The 21,650-nt window shown below is 40.4% G+C and overlaps 1 protein-coding gene across 7 annotated transcripts in view; it reads left to right on the top strand.

Annotated features, from left to right (window-relative positions):
- The window catches only part of MTCL1 (microtubule crosslinking factor 1), a 102,872-nt gene that overhangs the window by 71,643 nt on the left and 9,579 nt on the right, over positions 1 to 21,650 (top strand). For all 7 annotated transcript variants that reach the window (XM_071417288.1, XM_071417280.1, XM_071417313.1 and 4 more), the window contains 6 exons: positions 1,588 to 1,818; positions 3,411 to 3,599; positions 9,655 to 9,822; positions 13,238 to 13,486; positions 17,570 to 17,875; positions 20,114 to 20,145. In XM_071417288.1, coding sequence (XP_071273389.1) covers positions 1,588 to 1,818; positions 3,411 to 3,599; positions 9,655 to 9,822; positions 13,238 to 13,486; positions 17,570 to 17,875; positions 20,114 to 20,145 — 1,175 coding nt within the window. The remainder of the gene's footprint in view (positions 1 to 1,587; positions 1,819 to 3,410; positions 3,600 to 9,654; positions 9,823 to 13,237; positions 13,487 to 17,569; positions 17,876 to 20,113; positions 20,146 to 21,650) is intronic.

The following is a 21,650-nucleotide window of genomic DNA, read 5'->3' as shown; positions in this document are numbered from 1 at the left end:
AAACTAAATTTAAAATCAGCTCTTCTTTTACTTTTTCATTTTTAAGAATGTTTAATGACATCAAATTGATGTGTGCTAGCAGTGTATAATCTCCATGAGTGTTATTAGGAGTTGTGTGTAAGTTTTTTTGGGCCATTATGGCTAATTTTGTTCCAGACTGCTTTTAAACTTCATTTTAAGGTATACATTTAAGCTAGTCACAACTGTAAATAATTTCAATTTAATCAGGAACTTTTTAAGGCATAGTAGCATAGATGCTAAAAACTTGCATTATGCTGGAGCACATCATTTAGAAGGCAGGCAAGTCCTTAGGAAACTATCTCAAATGGACTGGTAGCCTATTTCAGAAGCATCCCAATGTTGCCATGAAAATCAAACATGTATTTCTCAGCAGTATTTATTGCTAGGGAGTCCTAATCCCTGAAATATTTTTTATTCTTGTGTGAGCATTGTTTGTTGCAGGGCGTGTTCCAGTTGTTTGGATTGTTGTGGTCATAAGTGTACTGTGGCTTTCATAGATTTTATCTATGGAGCTGGTCAGGAAAAGGAGCTGCAGAATGGAAAATAGAGACTGGCGCCTGTAAACAGTGACTCTGTACTCATTTTCCATCTGCATTTTCTTCATCTATGAAGAAGCCACAGCTTGGTTGAAGTGGAAACACTTTCTCATCTACGCACAATATGAGATATTGTGCAACTAACTTGTACAAGTTCTGTTGGGTGCAGGTCATGCCATGGTTTGATTTTTATTATATTGAGGGAAGGTCACATTTAAAGAATGATGTTTCAGGTGGCCTTGCATTGAAGCAGGTGTAGTTATACATGTCCTCTAAAAAATGAGCTTTTCTTGGTGATTTTAGTACTAAGGCTGAGACATGTCAAATGCTGGGTAGCAATCTGTTCCTGTGTCTTCAGTTCCTGCTTGTGTCCCAGATAAAGTCATGACAGAATGAGGGACTATTTGCTGTGGTATCATTCAGATGCCTCCAAGTATGAACTGCAAGAAGTGAGGGACGAGTAGTGGTATCTGAGGTACTGGAGGTGTTTTCTTCAGAAGTGTTGCCCTTCCAGAGGCAGAGGGAAATGTACCAACTGTGGACAGATTGAACCTGTGCCTGTGGGGGGAAGTTGCAAGGCAAATATTCCAGGTTGTCTACAGGGAAGGGCAGCTGTGGTCCCACCTTGTACAAATGTCTGCAAATGCATTTAATAGGTGTGATATGTGCAGCAGCGTGGGCTGGTGCCTCTGCTGGGAACCTACTGCAGAGATACAATCAAGAGAGGGAGGAAAATATGAGTGGTGTAAAATGTTTAACCAGCTTCAGAACTCCTGTGCATCTTTGAAGTACATATCCACTTCCACAGCAGGTTACTTTCATATGGTTATCTAAGAAAAGCTTATCATCTGCTATCCTCTAATTTCCTCAGCAGTCATAACTGCTGAAGAACTTATTGAGCCAAACTCAATAGCTGCTCACTACTGGTGAAAATTAGAGATTTCAGTTTGTCTCACCCAGTGAAGAACAACTCCTGGAGACTGCCCCAGGACACCCCTCTGTTGACATGTTGCCTGTTATTCCATTAAAGCTGGAGGAGGAGCATCTGCAGACCCTGCGGAGAAAAGACTTGGAAGTGCAGAGCTTGACTTTGCAGAACAAACTGGAGGAGAAGACCTGGAGTCAGGAGAAAAATCTGCTGCAGCAGGAACTCAGGCATTTCAAGCAGGACACCTTTCTCCTGTATGTCAAACTGAAGTGGCTGCTGAAACACTGGCGGCAAGGCAAGCGAATGGAGGAGGAAGGGGAGGACACATTAGAGGTAACTTAATAACACCTTAATAACCCAAAAGAGTACTGGGATGTCCCTTCTTCAAGTGTAGACTTGAAATATGGTGTGGCACCAGCAGCTTTCAAATTGCACATATGTTGAAAGGGGATTCAAATTAAATATGAAAGCTGGTGTTGGCTTGTGCAGAACTATATTCTGCATGATATGTTACAGATCACCCATCTTTAAAGCAAAACCCTTAACTAGTACAAACAGCTGGTCGTAAAATACTCTCACAGAGTAAATGAAAAATTAATTAGGTCTCAAAGATATGACTCCTGAGTAATTTTTTGAAAGAAAAAAAACACATTAGCGAGGTGAGGGAGTCAAATCTGTTTAGATGGATTGAGTGCTGTTGTTTTTCTCATCCTGTGCACAGTGTGTTCTTTACAAAGCCTTCAGCAATACAGATGGAGGGAAGCTCTGTTTCTGTGTTGGCAGGAGAACTATACAGCTTCATGTGGGAACTTACAGTGAATCATGCTTATTTGTTCCCCTTCTCCATCACACGTCTGTCGCCGTCAGCAGCAGTACTTCAGTCGTCATCATGGTGCTTTTCTAAGTAGAGGCTAAATCAAGATCAGGAATTTCGGAAGTACATAACAACCTGGAATCCCCAAGCTGACACATCTCAGCAGGGGTGTGGTTGCCAGCCAACATGCACTGTGAAGGAAGTGTTGAGTTGCACACCCAGGATTACCATTTGCTTCTTAGCTAAAGAAAAAAAAAAAAAAGTTTTCCCATTCTGACATTTTTCACCAAATTCTTGAGAACAATAGATTTGTTTTGCAGGTTCATGCAATTCTGAAGCCATTTGGTAAGCAACAAAGTAATTATTCTCAATATTTCTGGTCCTTTTATATGTAGTGTTTTTCAAGGTTTGCTGCATGGCAGTACAAGTAACCTTTCAGGTCTGGTCAGAGTGTGCTTAAGCTGAATACTCCACTGTTTTGTATTCTTTGATAAAGGGTTGATGAACATCTTTAGATTCATCTGCTGTGGTAATATGAGTCAGGAACAATAGATGGGTTGTTATTTAGAAATAATTTGCTTCTACTTTACTTCAGCTATGTTAATTTGCTTCTGTGTAAATTAGCTCATCTTCTAATACCTAAAAGCTTACATTTATTGACTGTTTGGATTTTTTAACCATTTTTAACTGGTTAATTTATTACCAGCCCAGTTTTATTGGAGCCATGTTTTGCTTACACTTTGCAGAAAATAAAATGATAGATTTGGATACTTCCTAATCTCCATTACTTCATCACACAATACACCAGTGTCTTCTATAGTTCTTGATTAATGTGTGATGGATTATATCATGTGACATTAGACCCATCCCAGCTGCATAAATCCCCTGTGTTGCAGGCCTGCATAGTGGTGTGTTCACAAACTCAGTAGGTGATGTGTCACCCAAAGATCAGTTCTGTGGCCTGAGTTGGGGTCAATATATGCCACCACAGAGATGCAGTCCCTTCCCTTAGTCCTTCAGGAGATTTCTGGCCCCAGAGGTAAATGGCAGAAGCGTGTTCCTATGTTCCTGCATTCCTGTGTTCTTGCATTCCTGTGTTCTTGCATTCTAGATCGAGCACCCTGAGGCCCTCCCAGACTTCAGCATTCAGCCTGAGCAGAAGGCAAATGATGCAGAGCGAGAGGAGGAGGAAGAGGATGTTGTGTTTGCACTGGCAGATTTCTCCCAGCATCCCACCACAGAGAGCACTGATCATGGACCACAGCTGCAGACTGCAGAGTTACTGCAGCAGCAGAAGCAGGTACTACACCATTTATATATCTTGCCCTGGGAATGGAAACTGTGGATTTTCCAAGAGAGTTCTGTGCTGCTGTGTTAAATCACCTAGAATCATACTTGTGTAAATACTTCTAGCTACACAGCAATTACAGTAGATTTCATCCATTATATTTATATTTAAATTTAATCACGAGCCACGTGATTACTGTTCTTCTGTTGACAGATGCTATCAGTGAAAAATCCTATTTCCTCTTGTGGCTGCTTGCCCAGAAACATTTATCAGTATGTGATGGTTTGCAGAATTTACAGGCTCCTCTTGTCTGAGCACATCTATTGTACTCTACTGTCAAGCTTTTAGCAAGAACATGTGATTTTGTTTCCTTTAAATAATTTAAGAAACTAGCACATGTATTTAATGTTTCCCTTGGAGATGATGGGAAAACAATGTAAGAGTTCCTTCCTGTCACTGGGCTTGTTTTTAAAAGCTTGAAATCAAATCATATTAACTTTTCCCTGGCATCTCCTGTACCCTGACTGTGTGTCAGAGCACTGCCATATATCCTAGCTTTTTCCTTTGTACATTTAATATACTAACTATCCTAACTGATTTGTAACAATACAAATAGAAAAAGAAGACAGATTTATTATATTTTTAAAATGAAAACCATTTGTATGAGACCATCCTGTTACATGGATTTATTTGCAATCATAAATAGAATGGAGCAAGAATTCTGTGTGAAAAACAAATTCAGGGGGAAAAAAATCTTCAGTCTTCTGATGTCCCTTCTTTTTCCAAGCCTTTGACTTGGGAGCGTGCTCCACAGTGACAGCTCTCAGGCAAACATATGCTCCCTATGATCACAATACTTAGCTGGAGTCACTGCAGGCCTGGGGATTGTGTCTCTTTGCATCTGAGCTCTTCACCTTGAATTCCCCAGACCCTCATGATTATGGACAACCTGTTTTTTAACTGCCTATGTGTTGCAGCAGGCAACAGGAAGTCTCTGTCCTATAAAAAGGATATTCTCTAACTATTATTTTCTGTGAAGGGTGCTACCAAGTTAGTATTCCATTGATTAGTTTGGCATTTGGAAAGGTTCTACCTTGCTGGTCACCCAGACCCATCACTGTCTTCCTCTCAGCAAGCTCTTTTGTGGTAAAAGGCTGTAGAAGGCCATGCAAGAGATGCTCTTGAACACATCATCTGACTGCATTCCATCTGTGGACTGATTTATTCTGGAATTAGTAAAATAAATATATACCAAAATGCTGTTTCTTTACAAACTCCATCATGTACTAACTTTCCATATAGAGCTCTTAAAATAACCAAGAACATTCAAATGAATTATGTACTCTTTGAAATAATCATTGCTTAGACATTAATCTCAGTTAAGGTGGCAGAAATGGGCAGTAAATTGATTATAATTCATTTTTATATACATCACAGCAGTTCCAGCTAATCTTGCTTGAAGGATTGATCCAGAGGAACTGACCACATCTCCCCATGATGATAAATAGTGCATGATATCCAAATGAACTTGTCAGGATAAAACAGATTCCTTGCTCCCCAACCAGAAAAAAAGTGTTATTTCAACACTGAAAGAATGAATAAGTTTGCTAAATATTTCTCATTTTAAGCATTATTTGCTCTGCTTGCACATGCTAGGGCATCTTCTCACAAGCACTGCTGTGCTGAAAAACACACTAAGTTTTGAGGGGTTTTCTGCAGGTTCCTTAAGCCCATAACTGGAAAAAACACTGTTTATAGAGGGAATTTTGAATGATTGGTGCAGCTGGAAGTCTCCAAGGTTTGCACCTGCCCAGAAGAACCCAAAGTTGCTGGATCTGCCTGACAAGCCCCAAGATGAAATGCATCAGCACATACTTCACATCAGGAATGAAACTTTTAGTTAGTCTAGGAGTGGGTGAGATAACTGGGTCAGAAAAAAGAAAGGGCTTACGGAAACCTGAGGTTACCCATATTTATTTTTAACATTTAATGTTAATATTTAATGGCTTGTGTTTTCAGACTGCACTCCTGCTTCTGACTTTCTTACCCTGCCTGGAAAGTGGAATTGTTTTGAGAAAAAATATGAACCCAAAGGCCATAACTTCAACATCTAACTTTTAATTTTATATTGCTATGATTTGAGATACTCAGCTGGCTGAAAAATACACCAGTCTGGCTTGTCTGGGATTTTTATTTGGACAGTGTGCAAGGCAGAGCAGAAAGGGGAGAAAAAAGTAACGCTGATAAGAAGCAGAGTAGATCTGAGAGGGGTCAGTTCATCTTTTCCTGTATGACATTGTCCCTTGGCTGGTAGCTGGGGGACACGGCAGGAAGTGTCAGGCAAGGTTAAGAGCCAGGCTGGAAGTTTGTTTGTATTTAGGAGATAATCAAGCAAGTTGGACTGGTGGCACAGCAGAGGAGAACAGCCTTTGCATAAAGGAAGAGCTTTGTTTCAGTTGAGTATGAAGGGTGAGATGCCTGTTAGATGGTGTAAGATAAGGGAATAAGGAGCAGAGAGTTTATCTGTGGTCCAGTGGAAAAAGCATGAAAAAACAACAGTAGTGTTGTTGCTGGGAGGAGTATCAAGAAAATCCCGTTAATCTCTTTTCTTTCATATAATGTTTGTTTTCAAAGCTTAGCTAAGAGAAAAGCCCAAAGGAACAGTCATTGAGCCCTGAATATTCCAAAATGGGTTGCACCAAGAACCAGCTTATCTTTTGCCTAGATCTGTGATTAGACAGAAGAAATACAGGGTTCTGGTTTGCTGTTTAGGCTCCTAACCTTGGGTTTTTAATTGACTGCTCTACTAAACTGCTTGTAATACCAGCCTGTGGCTGAAGTCTTCAGTGAAATTCTCAAGGGAAATTCTCAGAGAAAAATGAATTGTGATTGAAAGCAGAACCAAACTGCAAACTGCTCTTGTCCAAAACTTTTCTAGAGCTGGATGCTCCTGTTTCTGTGGTTGACTTAACTTCGTAAATGCTCCAGTGTTCTGGAATTTAACTGGAGTTTGCTACATAAAGATTTTGTTTGTTGCCAGCTGTTTTTTCTATAAGTCCAGAGGTATGGATACAAGCCTTTAAACTTTTGTAAAGCCTTTTTAATTATCTTGTTTTAGCCTTTGTAATGATCTTGTCTTAGATCAGTTGTGAATCAGTGAGATTCCTCTAAGCTTTAAATTTTAGAAACAGCTAAGGTGCTAAAGAGCCTCCTCATATGGAGGACTCTCCAGAGAATGACAGCCATGCCAAATTTCTTCTGTTCAACATGAAAGGAAGGGGAAGACTATAACAATACTTGTTGATATTTACAGGACTTAGTCTTATGTATAAGCTGTTTTGCCAACAAAATCTAAAGCATGGCTAAATGTAAATGTATTTCAGAGCACATTCTTTCAAAAGTACTTTCTCTGTTCTCCAAAACCACTCCAGTTTGGCAAAAGAGAAAAAAAAAATTCACAGACTTCTCCAGCTTCAGACTATAAATACAGAGTCATGCAGAAGAGACTTCTCTGCAGGAGTACAAAGTATATAACCAAAACTGGATTTATATTGGCAAGGTAATTACAATCCCAGCAAGCCATGGGGCACCTGAGGTACTTATCTCATCACAGTGACATTGATGTAATGTCCCTAGAAATAAGAAATGCCCTCAACACAGTAGGCTACAAACCTACGAGGCTCTTTTGTCTCATTTATGTAATAGTCCATATCTTCTTTCTTTGCAAACCAAATTTTATAGGACTTTAAAATTATCAAATGTATGCACAGGAATAAGAGTTGTAACTTGCTCTGGTGTCATTTGGTTTTGCTTTTCTTCTGCCTCACTTCTCTTGTGGAGCTTTTTGACTGCTTTGCCAGAGAAAGGTTTGTACAGCAGACCAGAAAACACAGAATTTGGCACTTGAATGAAAGCACTTCCCAGACATTTGGAGTCAGGGTTTCCAAAGAGGATGAGACCCGATTTTGATGCCTCCAATACCCAGCAGTTCCTGTTGTGACATTAAGGGCAAAACTTCAAAGGACTTCTTATTCTGATTATTACACAAGGGGCTTGAAATGTTTGGAGAATTTAGCCTTAATTAGGTGGTAGAATAAAAATGCATAGTGGAAACATGAAATCTCATTGCATATTGAATAGTAGGTGATCTTATATGCATGATGGAGACTGCTGCTGGATAGCAGGAAACTGCTAATTGGCATTAAATGTTAATGGAATTAATTCTGCTTCTGTGGGTGCGTTTCTTGCAAAACCCCATCTTGTACACCATCACTTTTCATTAGGCCAACCAGATAGGTCAGTCAATGAGCACCTCCAGTCATTTCCCTACATCTAGCATATTTTTGCTGATGCATCAAATGACTTGGAAAAAGTAGACCACGTTTGTTTGTTTTTTAAAGAAAAAAGGCACCTTGGCACGTATAATTAGTGAATACAAAAATGGAGGAGGTGGGTTCAGTGATGCCAAAAATCTGATGAGCAAATGAAGTCAGCTTAGTTGTCTGCATAAAATTTTGTAAGTATTGCCATTGAAAAAGCACATGACAATTATATAGATTTTTGCATACTTCTGTTTACTTGACCTGTCTTCAAAGAAGCCTCCATGTAGTTACTTCATGAAATACCAGATAAGAGGGAATGCAGGAAGCCTTCACTTTGGAATACAAATTTTAAAAAAATTTGATTAGACTATCTTGCAGGGATGGAGACAACTAATTTGAGTTAGGCCTTCCCAATGGAGTTAACATATTCCTGAGAACCAGGTCATTAAATGCTGAATTTTTTGAGTAAGCTTTCCAATTTTTCTGCCCATTGCTGTGTCTGCTAGTCAAGTATAATTTTCATAAAAGTATTTTCTAGTCAGGATAACTTGTCAGATATAATCTGTGGTTACTCCCTGGCGTTTGAGACACTCATTGGGAATATTTGATTTAAATTTTGGACAAATAATCATATATTTCTGATTCAATGACTGCAAGAAAAAAAAATTGTGGGAAACCTTTTCTTTTACTAATCCAGAATGAATATTTAGAAATTTTGTTTTGATATTTAACTTTAAAATGGCAGATTTTGCAAGTGCCCAGAGAATGTGCAGAAGGTAAATGCCAAAACTAAGGAAAAAGAAATAAGATTTGAGTAAGAATATGTGATGTCAGCTCTGGGCTAGACTTTCAACTTAGCTCCACTCTTGGCTTCTGGCTACCACAGGAGCTCTGACAACATTTTCAGCATGGCCATGACACTCTCAACAAGACATGAATGGGGGTTTGCTCTTTGATCCCCTCTGCAAGAGGGAAGGGGCCTCCCTGGCCTTCCAGCCTTTGGCACCCAGAAGGTGCTGCTGCAAAGCTAACCTGGGTGCAACTGCCTGGTGTGGAGCAGGAATACAAAGTACAGACTACTGAGACCCCTTAGCAGAGATACTCAGCTCAAAGCCTCACTGTATCCCCCAAAACAATTTTATCTGATAATACAAAAGCATTGAAAAGTTATCCCCTTTCTTTTTATGTAGTTTACAAATATTTGGTATTTGATACAGAGCAACAACTGTATGTGTGAGACAGACATGTAACTATCCAACAAACCTCAGGAATGATACTCTAGCTTTGGTTTACAGTATTAAAAAAAAGTTATTAATGATGTCCTCAGTCCAGAAAGATGCTTAGTGCCTTTTTCAGAGTAACTTAAGTACTTTTGGCTTTCAGGAAGCATCAGCACTAGGCCTAACGAGAAGAGAATCACAGAATCATTTAGTTTGGAAAAGACCTTTAAGATCATCAAGTCCAGCCATAAACTTGACGCTGCCAATTTCACCACTAAACCACATCCCAAAATGTCACATCCACACATCTTTTAAATACCTCCAGGGATGGTGACTCAACCACTTCCTGAGCAGCCTGTTGACAGAGAAGACATTGCTATTCTTAGTTTTCTCATGCAGAAGTTAGCCCAGGCACTTTCTCTTCCATGCAGTAGACACACAGTCATTTTTCATCCTAAAAAAAAATGGAAGTGGGGATTAAAGCCAGCATCCAATGACAGCATTTTGTCTGCTTTGTTGTGCCAGGCGAGTGAAAACCGGAAGCTCCTGAACGCTCTGAAGGGTTTGCTGGATGACTTCCGCTCGGAGCTGCGGGACGAGGAGCGGGAGCGCCAGGGGCTCCAGCAGCAGTACGCCCTGCACAAGGCAGCCTGGGAGGTGGAAACCACTGAACTCAAGTGTCGCCTCCAACAGGTAACATGCCCTGAGTCCAGCACCTGGAAAGGACAGCTGAGGTGCTTAATGGAACAGGAAATTTACTGTGTCAGTGTTCCTCACTCGGGGCTCACCAAATGTGGTGGTGTTCGCAGGGGTTCCAGGATGAGGGAAGAGATGAGAATCTTCACTCCATGTTTCAGAAGGCTGATTTATTATTTTTATGATATATATTATATTAAAAGCAAATGATATATTAAAACTATACTAAAAGAATAGAAGAAAAGATTTCATCAGAAGGCTAGCAAGGAAAGGAATAGAATGGTAATAAAATCTTGTGACCGACCAGAGAGTCTGAGACAGCTGGACTGTGATTGGCCATTAATTAAAAACAACCAACATGGACCAATCAAAGATGCACCTGTTGCATTCCACAGCAGCAGATAATTAATGTTTTTCTTTTCCTCTGAGGCTTCTCAGCTTCTCAAGAAAAAAATCCTGGCAAAGAGATTTTTCAGAAAATATCATGGCAACAATTTACAACAAACTGAAAAGGGACTTTAGTCATGCATTTTATCCTGGTGTCTGAAAGCCCTCACCTGAAGCCTGATCAAAGCTTTGCCATTTGAGTTGCCTCTTGGGTTTCCAGGTGTCCCAGTACAAGGGCCCATGCAGTGGGCACTGCGTGATGTGGGTGAGAGCAAAGGAACTGAACCTCTTGCTGTATTTTCTCAGCAGAGTTGGGTGGTGATGTATCAGCTGTGGTAATGAGACATGTGGGTGTCTGTATTTATTGGAGAGAAAAATGTCTTGTGGTTGGCATGCTCACAATTAGCTCATCACTGTGCCTTGGTGTGTAACAACTGCATTATTTGATTTATAGCAGAGAAAAGAGTGATTCAACAACACTGAAGTGATAGATCAATATATTGATATTAAACCAGCCATTCAAAGCTACTGGTTAGTGATGGAAGAGAATGATCTCATTACCTGCCATGGGATACTGTTAGAAGTATTTGTATAAAAGCTGGTTCCAGGTGTTTCAGTGTCATGTATGGCAGTTCACAGAAAACAAATCTTCAAAAAACCCACAAGAATTGATTTCCAAAGCTGATGACATAAAAGCTCTTATTTTACACATTGAGGAGGGAAGGGGTGGGAGAATTAGTACATTCAGATCTTGAGAAAAATCATACAGCTTCTTTGCAGAAGTAACATATAATAAAAATATTCACTGTTGAAGGATGGTACATTTTGAAGGATTTACTAAATTTTAGAGGCTCACTGTGACACACAGAGCTGAGATGTGAGCACTGCTTTTCCTGCCCAGGTACTGTGGGCTGCTATCTCAGAATGAAGGAGGCAGCTCTCATTTTTAGCAGAGTCTTCTCCCAGAAGACTGAAATTCTTAAGTCTACTGCTTCTCAGTTACCAGCATTTCTGAACAATATATCACTTGAAAAAGGAAACAAAATCACTTCCTGTTTTGGCTCCTTCTGAAATATCTTGGTGACAGATTTACCTTAAGCTCAAGATGGCAACAAAGAAGGAAACATGGAGAAATTCTGGCCACAGAACTGCCAAGCTTTCCTACTTTGCCTTTGCATGGGCAATAAACCTCCAGGCTGCCACTTTGGCTGGTGTTTGGCACCGGGATGGTGCTGCCACTCCTGCTCAGGGGTTTCCATCCTTCCTTCTGGGGCTTTTACCAAGCTGTTTGCTACCTCCACTGCTACGCTGGAAATAATATACAACATTTGGTAATGATTGGGCAATGGGTGTTACTTGTTAGGGAGTTAGTGTTAGGGGCCAAACCCTGAGTATGCTTTGAGAATTTGCATTGAGGACGTGGGACCCATTAAGGATATGGGAGTCCTTCACTAGGACTCTGACCAATGGTCCAGCTTCAGGATGTCTGGAGGGAATATAATGTATCATATCATATCATATCACATCTCATATCAAATCATACCATATCAATATCATATATCATATTATATCATGTTTCATATCATGTGGTACACAGGTGTGAGAAAGATGATGTCATGTCAACTTTGTTAAAATAGGATGCTGCTCTTTCAAAATTGATTTTTTTTTTTTGTTTGCCTGTTTGGTCATTTGAAAGAAAACAACTGGACTCTGAGAATCAGTGGTAGAAGATGCCTTGTTAAGATTTCTCTGTCACTGCAAGTGGGTGTAACAGGATGTTCCCTGCAGCTCAGTACAATTTAAGTAACTCAAGCAATAATCTCTCAGTCAATTGTTTGGGGAGGCTGTTCCAGAAACTAGTAAGCATCACTCCTGAATCCAGTCTGAAATTTTTTTTCTCAGAAACTTTGGGTTTATTTTCCACGTAGGGCAGGGTGAAGGTGTTGTCCTTCTCTCCTGCTAGAGGAATATGCTTCCCAGCAGACCTGCTGCCTCTCATTTTTTAGGACAATGGTAACTCCAGAGATGGAAATGTGTTTTTGCTGCTTTTCACTCCATTTCACCTGCAGAGCTAGGGGATGGAGATGTATCCCATTCTGAGTCACACACACATCTACTGAGCTGTCAACAGAAGATCAGATTCCAAGGATAAATTCTTCACTCACTTGAACTTACACAAAACAATTGAGCACTTTTTCCCTCTGATAACAGTCCAGCACTGGCCCAGCTTGACCAAAGAGGTTGTACAATCTCTGCACTTGGAGTTTTTTCAGGATCCATCTGAACAAAGTCCTGTATAACCCATTCTGACCTCAGAGTGTACCATGCTGGAAGGAGAGGGTTCAACTAGAGACTTCCTGACACCCCATGAAGCTTATATTTTCCTATGAATCTATTACCTTGGGCCAGCTCTTCTGATCTTTTTAAGCTAACCCCTGATCATGAAATTGAAGAAGGGAGGGAAGGTGGCATCAGAAAATTGCCCTTAAAATCAGTTCAGGGTCCAGCACCTCAGAGATGGGGGTGATGATCCTGGTGCACCTGCTGCTGCTGCTAACACCTTCTCTTGCTGGAAGGCAGGAGAGTCATACAAGAGCACCACTGCTGAGGGTTGTTGTGGGATAGGCCTCTTCAGGAGATGAATTCACTCTCCTTAGGTTTCAGGTGCACCGAGTGAGAGCACAACAGCAGAGCAGTAGCTGAGGACATTGTCCTGGAAATTGCCTCAGAGATAATGATGAGGCTGTTTTCTTCACTACTGGTACCTATATTCCCATCAGAAAGATCATAACTGGTGCCTTAAGAGCATGAAGAGCTTGAGAAGTTATTCCCTGTAGTTTTCACTGTCTTGATTTTAAAACTTTTTCCATTCTGAACATACTTGATCATTTATTGAGTCCTAAGATGTAATAATTGCTATTATTCTGTCATTACCTTTGTAAAGTTAGGTCTTTAATCTATTGTCAGGCACAGGTTTTTATTGCAGAAAGTTGAACATCCTAGTAACATTTGACTTTATTGCCAGCTGGAAGGGAAGAGTGAGAGCACCTCCGGAGAAACAGGTTCAGATGCAAAAGGAGCTTTTAAAAGGGAAAGAGAGGAGCACAAGAAGCTTCTGGCTGACAGTCACAGTGTGGTGATGGACCTCCGCTGGCAAATCCAGCACAGTGAGAAGAACTGGAACCGGGAAAAGGTGGAGCTCTTGGACAGGCTCGATAGAGACCGGCGAGAATGGGACCGCCAGAAGAAGGAGCTGCTCAGGCGGATAGAGCAGGTAAGGAGCCCTCAGGTAAGGAGTCATCTTGGGTCAGCAGTGCCTGCCTGAAAGAATGAGGCCATTGTACCATTACTACACTCAGGCCAAGCTCAAGGGACAGCATTAAGAAGCAGCACAGGAATGATTTTGCTTCCTTGGCTACATTGATGTTTCTCATGTTATGAAACAATTTATATACACAAGGGAGTAAAAGGGAAATGCTCGTAATCCCTATAAAAGACCACTTATGAGAAATCAGCTCTAGGTTAGAGGTCATTTCCCCATTTCAATTTCCCTGGACAAGTCTGGTCACATTCTGTTTGAAAGCTTTAGTGCATCTCTGTGCTAGAGCACTCAACCGACAGAGTTACTCAGAGTTTGGTACACAGCTTCTTGCTGAAAGAGACTGGTCATCTATGGATTAGCCACCAAAGATGCAGCTGCTGCAACTATTCAGTCTCAACTGAATGCTTTTCCTCTGGCAAAGGAACACAGGGGTTAACATGAAGAGCCCTGACTGATAACAAACACAGTTACCAGTACTAAATATTCAGAAGAACATTGGCCACATGAATTTTGTGCAAACCTCTGTTATTACTTGCAAATCTGGGAATGCATACCTACCCCTTTGTTTTCATGCCTATCTGTATTTTCATCTGCTTAGTATTAGAGACAAATAATACCTAATGAATTTATTATCAGCCTGGAAGCCACACAAAAAATGAAGTTTTATGTGGGGGAGTTAAAATACTGTTTTTGACTGAACATTGTTCAGATCTGAGTCATGCATTCCAGGAAAATCAAGAGAAACAAGTGAAATTGTGGGTTCTCAACTAAATGAATGCTTTCTGTCCTTAGGACAGCAAAAATGGAACCACACCAGCCCTGTGCATGCCCTTTAGAGAGCATTATACTTGAGAAAAGCACAGAGTGGCCTCACAGGTTTAAATCAGTGAAAGCCCAGTGTAACTTCATGACCAATTTTTGCAAAGGATTCATTGTCTGTGTCTCATGTTCTCACGTCAGGGCTGCAACAAGAAGTTAAAAAAAAAGAGACTAGGCTGGAAACATTATGAGTACAAGACTAAACCTCAGTTTGAGTTTTGGCTGTTAAACCCACAGAGAAGCTCTTAGGAAAATCCCATGCTCATGTGGGTATTTCTAAAATCAATGCTAAAAGTGTGGGTCTGCGTGGGCAGTGCCAAACATGAAGGTTTTATAGACCAAGAAAGGTGATTTTTGAACTTCTAAATTTTGAAATATCAGCAATCTATATTCTCAATTTTTTCATCTCCTATATATCTGAGGGGTTTTGTGTGTACTTCATGCAGCTTTTTGAGCTAGTCTTTATAATGCAATACAGTAGTGCTAAGTTAAAACCTAAGTTAATCTCCTAAGTTAAAATCATCAGAGCCTGCGAGCCTTATAGCAAAGGTCATCATACAAAGTTCCTGGCTTGCAGGGTTCAGTGGCAAAAGGTGCTTAGTTAGTTCTCCATGGCTTGACTGGACTGGTTTCTAACTGTTGGGTTGTCGTGGCCAAACTCCCTCCTATGCAATCTTCATGCACAATGGCAATTAAATAGCTCTCAGAAAAATTTCCAATATACTAAGCACATAGACAGAAACTTTTCTTTGAAGAGTCACTGGTATACCTCTATGGATGTTTCTTTTCCTGTCCTTTCAAATTGTGGGGTTTTGAGTATATCCTCCATAGCTTGAGGGACTTAACCTGGTTAAAGAGTGCTTTTTCCATTCCCTGGGAATGGGGCAGATTGAAGGAAGCCACAGAGAAATCCCTGTTGATGTTACCTAGCTTTTAATTCTCTTAAAACCTGACATAACCTCTCAGTGTCATCCTGGGAGAGCCTACACAATAGCTCTTAGCTAGTGCTGCTGGAACTGATTCCTTTTGTTATGTTTCTGAAACCTCTGGGCTTTAACTATATATTTAATGTGCCAACAGAGTTGTACACAGAATTGGCAATGAATAGGGGAAATAAAAAGTATTATATCAAGCTAACTTCAGAGGACTAAATCAACAGAAATAGCATTTGAAGTCTTGGTTACTTGCCTACAAAACTTCATAACTCCGTCTTTGCTTATAATCAAACATTTCCCTGTGTGACAGGAAGCTTCCAAATATTTGCAGGCTTTTAGTTGAATATCCTCTCAGATTGCAGTTGTGCCCTGCTTTATATGGAAACAATTAGTATATCTCTGAAGTCCTGCTCCCCAGGGTTTTGGTGTGTGTATTCCATGTATGGCAATACACAGAGGATGAGGAGACTACACCACTGTGTATGTTTGAAACAAAGTCTAAGAGATAGCAGAAGCGTGTGTGTGCCACATTTCATTCTAATGCTTTATGCCAGTCTGCTTTCACACAGCTCCTGAATAATACATGTATGATAAGAGGGAAATCACACCAATGTATAAAATATATAAAGTACTTTACTCTGGATGGTGATGGGAATTCTGCTCACATAGAAAAAAAGTGATGACCTACTTTCTTCAGAGCTCACAGTTGTTGTTTTTTCTTTATAAGTACTCTGTCACTTTGTTTTCCCTTAGAGACTCTCCCTCCCCTGTACTCCTAAAACTAATTGTGCACAAAGCACGCTGACAAGTATTTCAACCCACAAGATCACCTGTATGAAAAGTTGTATATCTAAAGGTATAAACACATGGGGACTCAAAATTATTAGCTTTTATTAAAAAGTTAGGACAATATTTGTCACTTTAATTCTCCTGTCAGCTCTCTGAGGTTCAGAGAGTAAGGCAGTATCAGTACTGTTTTCTTATAAAGGTTTCCAGAATATTGTCCTTATAGGATCCCTAAAACTCTGAAGGGCTTGTAATTGGAGCTATCTATAAAGAAAGCATGTAATTACCATTTCTCCTTCCTTTGAATCTTGCTCAAATGCTCAGGAATGGCCTCCAGGATCTCTTGATATATATTTCCAGCCCCTGCCTTTATAGGACACCTCCTTTTAATAAAGCTGTTTCAGGTTTTGTATATCATGAGCAAAACACTGAAGATGCACTTCCCTTTTTGTAGACCTGAATCAAGAAAAAAATCTCCCTGTTTTCAGCTCAAGTGTAAATTTAATCATTTGAGACCAAAAATGGTTTGGTCTAAATTAAGCAATATAATGTCTGTTTATTTTTCCAAACACAACAGTAAGATGAATATGTTTTGTAGGTTCTCAGTTTTCCAGGGCCCTAGTGAATGACTTTCAGTTAATTGTCACTAATCTTAACATGCTACTCGAGCAAAACATCAGAGTTCTTATCAGATTCCTGCAGTCATTTATCATGTTTGAAATTATCACTTACTTCATCCATCCTGTTGTATTTACAATTAAAAGAGAAGTTGATCACATAATCTAATTTTAATATTGGCAATTTCACTAATGGTTCACTTTTTGAAAAGTGTCGAGTTAATGGTTTTGATGCCCCTTCTGTAAATATACGTTTTCTTAGAACATGTTCTGCATGCCTAATTCATCCCTTTGACAATGTTGTTATGTACAAATACTCAACTTTCCAGCCATGAATTCAGGCTAGGCCATATATAAAACAAAGCTTTTGGGTTTTTTTAGCGTAATTTTCCACCTCTGGAAACAAGTGATATACATAAAAGCGCAATCTTTGTGTTGCTGAGCAGAAGAAAAATGTCTTTGTTTTGATGAGAAGGCAATTTGCGCACCCTTCCATCAGCTTCTACTTGTACTGCTGTCAAGCTTGCTTTTAAATAACAGTCTGTCTTGATTTGTTTCTTTAAAAATCAGATTGCAGGCAGATGCATTATTTTGTATATACATATATACTCTGTGTGTATATATGTATACATACATATGTAAATAAGCAAGACTGTGCATATACACATTTAGTCACCCAAAATCCCATGAGTAATGGCATCAAAGTTCTGGAGACGTCTCCCTTTGTGGAAGAACCAGCAGAGCAAGGCCAGTGTTCCCTGGGGCAGGGCTGTAATCCCCAGGGCATGGGTGCCTTGCTCCCGGGGAAGGATGAGTTCTGCCAAATGCCATACACTGCAGAAGTAATTGCTGCTCCTCTTGATGTGCCTTGTGTGCAGCTGCAGAAGGAAGCGAGCCCACGGCGAGGAGGTGGTTTGGTGTGTGACCCTAGCGAGAGCAGCCGGCGGCCGTTTGTGCCGCAGGGGAACTTCCGCGTGCCCCGTTCCATGGGCTCCAGGTCCTACTCGGACTCCGACACCATCCAGTTCGACGAGCGCTCGCTGTCCAAGCTGAAGGAGAGCGACCGGTGCAGCGGCACGGAAAACCTCTTTCTGGAGTCACTGTCCCTCGACTCCCCCGACGAGCCTGAGGAGCATCGCTCTCGGCAGCTGGAGAGGGAGAAATTCTTGACTGGACTAACAGAAGTATGAGTTTTTTTACATTTTATCATGCTGTCATGTTGTCTCTTCTGCCAGAATCAGTACTGCTTCCCTGCTGTAGGAAGTGAGATACTGTGTCACAGGCACTGCTTACAGTTACCCAGTAGTAAATTTGGTATGGTCATGTTTTCATTCCTTCTTATAAGCTGATTAGACCAGTGTCAGTCACCTGACAACTGGGAGCCAGCCCGAAGGTTCCTAAGATTAATTCATCTTGTGGCCATTTATGTTATGTATGAGAACTATATTTGACACAACATATTGGCTTAGAAGGTCTATAAGTCTTTTCCAATTATAAGTAGATACATATTTATGAAGAAACATGGGCTTTACTTTGTTAGTAAAGCAGTAAGTGCTGTAGAGAGGCACTTCTGATTGTTCTGCCACACTTGCCTTCTGAGCAGATCAGCATGAGTAAGTGAGATGTAAAAAAAATAAAGTTATTTATCAGCAAAGTACCTACCCTGAAGTCACACAATAAAGCTATAAAGATATAAAACACAATGCTAAAAGATGACAGCAGGAAATGGCAAATGAAGTCTGTGTCCTCTACCATGACAGGCTTATTTTCATCAGTTCCAGGTCTTCACAGTTTATTTATATTGTTTCTGAGTGAAACCAAGCATCCCTGTCCCCAAATGCTGGTACAAAACAAAAGGATTGAGAAAACAAGTTCTTTGAGAGGAAGAAGAGAAAAAAATTTAGAGGCAAGAAATGTGACTGTCCTTGTTACATAGCTAGGTAGTTATGTGTTCCAGTTAGGTTTTCTTCCCTTGGCACCATAAGTGAATTGCTGGCAGTGTGAGATCCCATATTTATTATTTCTTAGCCTTTTTTTCCTACATGTCCAAGTGCTCAGCAAAGAATGTTGGTAACACTATCAGGGAACTAAGTTTTGTGCTTAATTTTGATTGCTGTTCCCATTCCTTCAAATTCAGTCTGATTTTCAGAGAAAATCTCTCTTCCCTTTTCTGTTTTTCAGATATCACCACCATTAACAAAAGGGTGGGCAGCAAAATTTGTTCTTGGTGATATTTGCATAGCTTCTTTCCTTCAAAGCATGTTTTGGGGAAACCTGGGCAAAGTAATTTTCCCTCAGAGGGTTTGCTGAAGCGAGACTGATTGGAGTTTAATGAGTAGCTTAACTGAGGATGCACAGAGGCAACTTGCTGACTCTACCTTCCACTATATTTTCTTTTTGGTACTGACTGCAGTAGAAGTCAATCCAGCCTTCACCCTGATTAAGCATTCACTTAGGTCAGATTTGCTCTGCAGTAACTCCACTGAACCACTGACGTTACTCCAGAATTATACCACAGTGAATGCAAGGAGGATCAGTTTACTACTATTTTTTTCCCTGACCCGGGATAAACACCAGAAAGGTATTTGCTGAGTTAAGCAGAGCTGTTTTTAAACAGTCCCAATTTGAAATGGACTTTTGGTAATGTTCTTGATTTCATGAGGTCAAATAAAATATGTACAGTACTAATGCTCTTTTTCTCCCCCCGATCCTATTTGAATTCCCTGTAGTTTACTAGAAATATAAGTAAACAGTTAAAATAAATGTAGAACAAATGCTTCAGAAGTAGCTATTTAAAACCCTAACTCGTTATGGGAATTGTCACAGGGAAATAACTGCCATAAAAACATCTTTATGCTATTAGCAAGCTGTAGGTATTCCATCTAGGAAACAAGCAAGTCTTCCCACACATTTAATATATCAAGCTTAAGGAATTTCAACTGGTGCCACTTGTTGGTTCCTAGAAAATATATAATGAAATATTACATGAAAGAAACTCAGTTGATCTTTTATTTCAGCACAGCCAGGCCTCTAGCATAAAGTAGATTGCCTCTACAGAAAAAAGTCGCTCAAAAATATGTAGTCTGAAACAATCAATTGTGGGAATAAAAGCCTTTTTTGGCCTACATCTATTTGTGATTGCATGGGAATATAAAAGTTCAAAGCTGTTGTAGATTTGGCATACAGGCTTTACGTGTGCAGTGTGTTGTCCTGATGGCATTGCCCAGTCTCCTGCCTATGTACAAAGTGAAGAATATTCCCACTGGCACTTTAAGAATCTATATCAGAGAGAAAATCAAACACTTTTTAGAGACAAACATACCTGGTGCAACTAATGGGAAGTGAATGACAAAATACCCATAAGCTAATGCCACCAGCACCTTTAGAAATAACTTATCCTGCTTGTTTCTGTTTTCATTCAGGAGGAAGAAACACACAAAGGAAATCTTCAAAGGTGAGTAAAACTTGCAGTGGAAAGCCCAGCAAATACTCAACTGCTGGAGCTATGACTCTCTGCACCCAAGCCACAGGCCCAGGACATAGCCATGCCACCTCCTAAACTGCAAGCCAGATTAATGGATTCACCCAGGGATTAATTTGTCTCAATATGCTTCAGTTCTACTCTGATTAACTTGGGCCACATTCAGCTGTCATGCACAAAGATCAAACTCTAGGAAAGTGCATGAAGCTGCAGCTTACAGTGAAATCTACACCTGCCTTAGCAAGCAGTGCAGTACACACTGCAGACATCCATAAGGAAAGGAAACTAGCATAAGGAAAAAAAAGTAAAGGAAAACACTTGGTGCTGAGGACATGATATGCTGCTGCATGTCAGGGATATTTTGCTTTGGACTGGTTCTGGTCTTATCCCATAGGTTGAATACCCACCCAACCCTAGAATGCATTAGCTGTGCTTCTGGAGAGCATCTTCCAGCTCATTTTCATCCCAAAGGAATGACCCCTGTGCTCTCTGAGGTTGCCCTCCTGATGCAAACCAGAGCATCAGTCTATGAGATCCATTTAGAAACCATACTCACCTGAATCCCTAACAGAGACACACCCAAACTGCAGCAGGAGCTCTTGATTCGGAGTGTGACTCACAGTGTGACTTGGCTGTATCCTTTGGATCACTGATCCATGATTTCTGCTTGCTGATTTCTCATCCAGTTTGAGTTACCTCTTTGAACCAACTCTGATAATTACACTCATTTGCATTTTTATTTAGTGCCATTCAAAAATTTTGATTTTTTTTCTTAAAATAAAGCAGTAGGATAACTCATCTGAATGCCTGTGATTTGTACAAATTAGTAAAATGTGGGAGAGCCAAGAATTCAGCATTATCACTTAGAGAGATTCCCTTGGTTAAACTTCAGCATAAGCTCAACTCACCAAGCCAGTTCAATGTAGCAGCTTTTCTGCTGGATGTCCCACATCACTGCACACCAGCTGTGCAGCCTGGGCAGTCTCAGAAGTGGGGGTAGACTTGATGATTTCCCAGCAGGTCAGAAATGCTCTACACTTGCTTTGAAAAGTGTGCCTCGTATGTTGACAAACATTCATTTCCTGTGAACGGTATAATTCTGAGATGCATCCTACTGCTCAACATTACAGATATTTGCCTAGCAGTAATCCATGAGAAAGCAGCAAATTAAGAACCTCTACTAAACCATTTGGTACTTTTAATGGCACATCACAGATGTTTGTGTTCACAGCTATAGCAAAGATAATAAAAGGGGACTTAAATGAAAGAAAGAGCTAAAGGAAGGAAAACTAGGAAAAGGTTTTTCATGCAGAGGGTACTTGGGCACAGGCTCCCCAGGGAAGTGGTCATGGTATCAAGCCTGCCAGAGTTCAGGAAGTGTTTAGACAATTCTCTCAGGCACATGGTGTCATTCTTGGGGTATCCTGTGCAGGTCCAAAAGTTAGACTTGGATGATCCTTCCAACTCAGGACAGTCAA

The sequence above is a fragment of the Agelaius tricolor genome, unplaced genomic scaffold, assembly GCF_023055355.1.
Source record: "Agelaius tricolor isolate 1412-34295 unplaced genomic scaffold, bAgeTri1.0.p SCAF_2, whole genome shotgun sequence".
Classification (NCBI taxonomy): domain Eukaryota; kingdom Metazoa; phylum Chordata; class Aves; order Passeriformes; family Icteridae; genus Agelaius; species Agelaius tricolor.
Note: the sequence above shows the minus strand (reverse complement) of the source record. Positions and strands in the feature narration are given on the sequence as shown.